This window comes from Macaca mulatta, chromosome 14 (assembly GCF_049350105.2).
Source record: "Macaca mulatta isolate MMU2019108-1 chromosome 14, T2T-MMU8v2.0, whole genome shotgun sequence".
Classification (NCBI taxonomy): Eukaryota; Metazoa; Chordata; class Mammalia; order Primates; family Cercopithecidae; genus Macaca; species Macaca mulatta.
Window position 1 is genome coordinate 106,825,920 of NC_133419.1, and position 7,182 is coordinate 106,833,101.

General features: G+C 36.5%; 1 protein-coding gene across 5 annotated transcripts in view; it reads left to right on the forward strand.

The window, feature by feature from the left end:
- The window catches only part of GRIA4 (glutamate ionotropic receptor AMPA type subunit 4), a 372,806-nt gene extending 366,100 nt beyond the window's left edge, over positions 1-6,706 (forward strand). For all 5 annotated transcript variants that reach the window (XM_015115585.3, XM_015115581.3, XM_077964932.1 and 2 more), the window contains one exon: positions 4,204-6,706. Coding sequence is in view for 2 of the 5 variants with exons in the window: in XM_015115581.3 (XP_014971067.1) it covers positions 4,204-4,368 (165 nt within the window). In the remaining 3 variants the exon portion in view is untranslated. The remainder of the gene's footprint in view (positions 1-4,203) is intronic.
- Positions 6,707-7,182: the final 476 nt, after the last annotated feature.

Genomic DNA, 7,182 nt, shown 5'->3' on the forward strand with positions numbered 1-7,182 from the left:
CTTTCCTAATTTTGTGAAAAAGAATTAAGAACTAAATCCTCAATTCACTCGATCCAAACATTTTTAACATGTCTTATAATAGCAAAACTACAAAGTGGGATAATATCAAGGTGTCTTAGCCATTAGAGGAATGCTTTCATCTTAATGTTTACAGAGTTAATGAGAGACTTTTTTCAAACTGAGAAAAACAATACTTGATTAATTTTCAGAACCAATTATTTGGACTGAATTCTGAGATGAATTTTGTAAGATGTCCTTACTAGGTTTTGTTACCAGTTCATTAAAACTGACTTTTCTTTGACATAACAAAGGCACTCCAGTCATCATCAGCAAGGTACAAGGGTGGGAAGCAAAGCAAATAAAAAAAGAGTATTAGAAATTTTTAGAAAGAAATACTATGTATGCTATTTCATTTCTAAGTTCAGGGAAGTTATTAAAAGGAGATGTAAATTTGCACATCATATATATACAATTTATATATAACATTGTATTTGGAGTTACAACTTGACATTGAAGTTCACATGAATTGCCTTTAGAGGTAGATTTGAACATTTAAGACAATACATTTCAAATAAATAGGAAGCATTCGTCTGACATTTTAAAAGGCAGTAGCATTCAAGATAAATGAAATAATCGGTGCCTGTCAAAACTTATAAGTAAGCAGTTTTTATTGTACTCTCAAATTAAAGGAAAACTTTCATAAACTCTATGGCCATAATTATGGAAATGATTGGTAATTCAAAAATAATATTGCCCCAGAATCCCAAAAACAAAACCTGACACCTTCAATCTGTGGTAGATTCTAGTAAAAAGTGATCATCCCTCAAGGGAACATAAGCCACAGCAATCCAACAAAACCCAGACCATATGTAAAATTACTAGAAAGTTTTCCAGTTTGAGGAGCCTCAAAAGGTTCACATCAAGATGAATAGAAATGGCATTTTATGGAAGACGCAGATGATGTTTAAGTATAGGAAATAAAAATGCTAAAACAGATTTAAAGAAAAATAAGTCAAAATTTTATTAAGTAATACACTTCATTGCATTAATCTATAAAAGAGGAGGGTGTATTTGAGATTATATGGAGTTGTTCAACCTTTGGAAGTTTTCCTTTCCTCACAAACATGATCAAGAAAAGAAAGAAGGCCAGGCGTGGTGGTTGACGCTTGTAATCCCAGCACTTTGGGAGGCCGAAGTGGGAGGATCACGAGGTCAGGAGACCGAGACCATCCTGACTAACACAGTGGAACCCCGTCTCTACTAAAAATACAAAAAATTAGCTGGGCGTGGTGGTGGGCACTTGTAGTCCCAGCTACTTGGGAGGCTGAGGCAGGAGAATGGCGTGAACCCGGGAAGTGAAGCTTGCAGTGAGCTGAGATCATGCCCCTGCACTCCAGCCTGGGCGACAGCCTAGGCGAGACTCTGTCTTAAAAAAAAAAAAAGAAAAAGAAAAGAAAAGAAAGAAAGAAAAGAAAAGAAAGAAAACAAAAACAGATTTTTATGGCAAAAACCTTCTGTAAACACTTTTTTTAAATTACCATGCTTTTATTAATGGTATTTTAGCATTTCCTCTTGAAGAAAAATTAAAACAAAGCTAAACTAGTGGATTTTAACAAATAATTGTCTATTTTACTTAACATTAAATGTTGACAGGGAATCTAAAGAAACATATTCAGACTTTGATCTTGGTTTTAAGTTTAGTGATTAGTAGGTACCTATGAATTCTCTGGAACTATCTTTCCCAAATCTCTTGTTAAACAAGAGATGAGTGGTTTGGCGACTGAGTGGTTTGGGGATCCAAAGATTTAAGATGGGCTAACACAATGGTTTGGATTAGACTCATAGATATTCATTTTTCTTTTTTTTTTTTTTTGAGACGGAGTCTTGCTCTGTCGCCCAGGCTGGAGTGCAGTGGCCGGATCTCAGCTCACTGCAAGCTCCGCCTCCCGGGTTTTTACGCCATTCTCCTGCCTCAGCCTCCCGAGTAGCCGGGACTACAGGCGCCCACCACCTCGCCCGGCTAGTTTTTTGTATTTTTTAGTAGAGACGGGGTTTCACCGTGTTAGCCAGGATGGTCTCGAACTCCTGACCTCGTGATCCGCCCGTCTCGGCCTCCCAAAGTGCTAGGATTACAGGCTTGAGCCACCGCGCCCGGCCAGATATTCATTTTTCTTGTTTTCCTCAGCATATGGTTTTATCTAACTAATATAAACTTCCTAAATCTGCTCCCAAATTGTTTTCTTCAGAAGATTATGAAAAATGCCAATGCTGTAACCGGAGTGTTCCATATAATTAGGTACTCACTAAAGGGTTCTGACCCCCAAAATGTCCATCTAAAACACATAAAACTGAAAAGATTACACTAGAAAGCTATTTAGCATCTTGATACCAAGTCTTGGCTTATGTTTCTTAAATCCATTTTGTTGCTAGATTTTCTTGATATAAATAGTACTGCTTTGCTAATGCTTCTTTTTATACACACACCCAAAAGCATACGTACTCTAATATTGAGTAGGAAAATATTCACCTCCAATAAAACAATCTCCCAAGAGTCTCACTTCAAAAACCGAGACTACTGCAACCAAGTATCCTTTTTAGTTCCTTTGGTGAGATTATTCTATATGAGTGAGGTTCTTGATTAAAATAGTGGGCAATGTATTCATTTACATTTTTAAGGTACCATTTACATACAATAAAATCTACCCTTTTTAGTGTACAGATTTGATAAATTATGAATAATTTTAGAATATTATCCTATCAGTTTCATTTACAAGAAAGAGAAAAAGTATCTGCCTATATAAGGTTATTCATCCACTCAACAAATATTTATTGAGTGCCTATTATGTGACAAATAAAAGTCAGAAGAACTTTGATTTCAAGGGGCTAATAGAAGATAATCAGGTAGAAGTGTTGTTTTTCTCTAAAATCCTCATTATATTTCCATGATTTCTAAATATAAAAGCTATCCATGTTTCTGTAAAGACCGTATCCCCAATTCTGATTATGATGATAAGCATTAATTTTTAAGACTGTTTACTGAAACAGAACTGTGATATTGACCTTGATTTTGTCATTTATATGTCATTACTAGCAATTTGACTTCAACTTTCTGACGTTTTCAGAGTAACTGATCTGTAAACATTTTTATTCCACCAGTTTTTAAACTATTTACTGATTTCATTACTTAATATATAATTATTCTAATATTTAAGCTCCAGGGCAGAATAAACACAGGGATGGAATTTCCTAAAGATTTGGATAAACTTGAATTCACAACAGGAAATTAGATACATGATGAGTTGTGAGTTATGAACTAAGTCATAACAAACTTAGGGAATCGCTCCTTTACCCTATTTTCCTCTTAAGTTATAATTCTAGCTACTAGAAAGAATTTAGACAGTGAATGAACGGTAATGAGACTAACATAATAACAGTGCCTGTTTCTCCTTTGTATAATGTTATCTGCTATCTAATGGATAAGGAACAGGAATTTACTGATTTCAGTTCCCTGACTCTTTAACCTCAATATGGGAGGTTCCCCAGTGATGACCATTCAGTTGGCTTTGAAACATATCCCTTTTCAGTGCACCCCTTTTAAATACAGTTCTTAAAATATGGAGCCTTAGTGTCCATAATAGCATAGAGTGAACTATATGTCACTAATTGTGCTGTTCTGGGTCATGTCTATAACTGGTGTGAATGAATGAAGTGTCTGTGGATAGGTCTGTGTTATAAAACAGGAAGATCTGTCACGAAGTCTATACATATAGTTTGTTTAGGTACTTCATTAGTTCTGAGAGTCTAATCCTTGCACTGTAAAGACATTTCATAACAAGGAAATACTATCTAAAGAATGTTGTCAAACATAAAAGAGCTTTTAAGCTCATCCTGAAGTACTAAGATATACAGTGCAGCAAGTTAAAAGATGTTTCCTGCCCAGATTTACTAACAGTAGTTAAATATTATGATTTTAGAATGAGTTTTTCCACAGGTAGGACCACAAACTCTAGACAGATTCATTCTTCGGTGTAGTTAAGCTTTCCTTTCCCTGGATAAGCAGTTTTCATATGACCAAAAGAACATGGAAAAAAATGCAGATGTCTAATTATTGATATTTCGGTGTTTGTTGTGGAATATTTTGTTGAAGAAACAGAAATATGGTAACACTCCGCGTTCTTTCTGCTTCCTTTCCATGCAACCCAGCTGACCTTTTCTGAAGCCATAAGAAACAAAGCCAGATTATCCATCACTGGGAGTGTGGGAGAGAATGGCCGCGTCTTGACGCCTGACTGCCCAAAGGCTGTACACGCTGGAACTGCAATCAGACAAAGTTCAGGATTGGCTGTCATTGCATCGGACCTACCATAAAAACCAAAAAAATAATCGAGTGCCTTAATTAAACTGTGTTGGTGACTGATGGAAACGCAGCCCTGAGGAACACGCCACGCGCGGGTCTTTGCTAAACCAATCCTTTGGCTGAGAATGGGAAGTCCGTCCTAACGGGCTGGCCGGACATCAGCAGCAGCAACGTGTGCATGAGCTCAGCTCGGAAACCCAAACTCAGATTTTATATCAGGAAAACTCACAATTTAGGTTTTTTTCGGGGAGTGGGTGGGGGAGGGATCTGGGATGGGTGTATTAACAGCAACAAATTTCATTTGAATGGACTCAAAAACTAATCAGACTTGCGAGTTAGCGCATTAAACTGTGAAGTTCTTGCTCAGAAAGGCCTTTGTCTTCACCGGAAAGGATAAAATAGTTATAGAAGTCCGTGAACATGCTAACCTGTGTCTCCAGAACACCCATATAGTCCATGGAAGAAAATCCAGCTGAGAAAACAAATCACTAAACTGTGATAAGAAAATAATGAACAAACATGTAAATCCTGTGGGGAAAAAAATAAAGGAAGTATTTACACTTACTTTGGAGAAAACAAATACTGAAACATGCTTGCTTTTTAACTGATGTAAATTCAGTAGAGGACAACACAATTCTTTTTTCTAACCATCTTAGGGAACAATACATTGCAATAATTGATATAAATGCCATCACTGTAATAAACTTTAGAGACTTTTTTTTATAAAAGTTGTTGGTCATCTTCTTGTTTGCTGTAAACTTCACTCTGTCACATGAGTCGGTTCACAGATTGCTTTTGTCTCACAACCAGGAAGAAAAGCAAAAGGAAGAGAACGTTTAGGTTCAATCACCAGTCTGCGGTGTAGACTCAGAAGAGACTATGGGTCACTCATGTTAACAGTATTATTTATAATCTTCTGTGTACAAAATTGTGGTTTTTGTACCCACCAAAAAGAATAAAACAGCAGATGTTCTTACAATATCTACAGAGCTTAAAAGTTTTTTCTTATCCTTATAAAAGTTATTTGAGAAATTATAAGACTATAAGAGAGATTGTAATAGTCGTGGGCCATAGTGGAAAATGTAGCTAGCCCTCATTATTTTTTGCATACTAAGCGACCCCTCTCTTTCAGATCTTTGACTCATTAACAGATCGAATTGTCAAAGATGGAGTCTTTGAGTTGGGGAATGAATCACTGTCCTAACAACAACATACCTTGTAATTGTGTGTTGAAATTTTACTTGACTGTATTTTGTTGCATAAAATTGTGTGTCTCTTGGGCTTCTCCCCTTATTCCCTTTGTTCCCTTTAAATCATATGAAAGCATTCATAATAGTTTGGGGTAGATAACAAATGAAGAATTAGTCTTTGTTTTCAACTGGAAATTGTAAAAAAAATTATACCCATGTTTATTTATAAAAATCACCTTATGTATGAATTAAACTAATATGGTCCAAAAGAAGGTTTGGTTCATTTGAAATAATAAATAAATACTCTAATACAGATAAAAATCATGTACTTAGGGTATTGGCAGAAAGCACAAGTTAGGATGATTTCAGAAGTCTGGTCTTGAAGGATGAGTTGAGTTTTAATAGGAGGAGAATGTGTAAAGAGCCATATGAGTGAGCAGTGGCCCAAAGCCATGAACATCAATGGCTCATTTAAGGAATGAATGCCATTAGATGGGCTAGTGAGAGCACAGGGTATGATATTATGGAAAATAAAGTTGGAAAAGCTGAAGGATTGATTTTCTTCCATCAACTCTCAAGATCCCATTCCCCATTCAATCTCTGTGCTGCAGTAAGAGCAATCTTAAACAGTATAAATCACACACACACACACACACACACGTCCCTCAGGAAAAATTTCAAGCTCTTGAGAAGATCACATGAGCCCCTTCATGACCTGGCCCTTGCTTATTTCTTCCAGGACTTCTCTCACTTCTATCCAGCTACTCCCGTCAGCAAATGAACCTCCAAAGCAGCACATGGAGCACTGCATAGACTATTTCCTCACTGCGTAACTCCTCCCTGTCTCCTCTTTACCTGACTAACTTATAGTCATCCTTCAATACTCAAATTGAATTTTACTTGCCCTGAAAAGATTTCCATGACTATCCACCACCTCCCTGCCTGTGAGACTGAGTTAGGTGCCCTTTTTAATGTCTTTCGCCCATCACAGCACTTACCATACTGCGTTGTAATTGCCTGTGTAACTTGTCTGTATAACTACTAGACTGTAAGCTCCTTGAGGGCAGGGACTGTGTCTATCATGTTCACAGTTGTATCCCCAGCACCCAGCACAGTGCCTGGCATATTGTAGGTGCTTAATAAATATTTGTTGAATGAATACTTGAATTGAATTGAATTAATTTAATTAAGTGAAAGCAGAAAAACAGCATCTTTTTCTATTAAGAGTCTCTAGAGTATATTTTAAGTAATATGGTCCCCAACTTAATAAGCGTTCGACTCATGATTATTCAAGTTTATGATGATGCAAAAATGATATGCTTTCAGTACAGTACTCAATAAGTTACATGAGATATTCAACACTTAGTAATAAAATAGGCTTTGTGTTAGGTGACTTTGAGGCTGATGTAAGCGTTCTGAACACATGTAAGGTGTGCTAAGCTAACCTATTATGTTCAACAAGTTAGATTTATTCAATGCATCTTCAACTTACACTATTTCAACTGAAGATGGGTTTATTGGGATATAACCCCATTGTAAGTCGAGGAGCATGTGTATATGGTGAGCCAAATGAAGGTTGCAGGTTGGCTGATTTCATAGTGTTGTCTATGTCACTGGAAAGCATGGCTTAAAAAA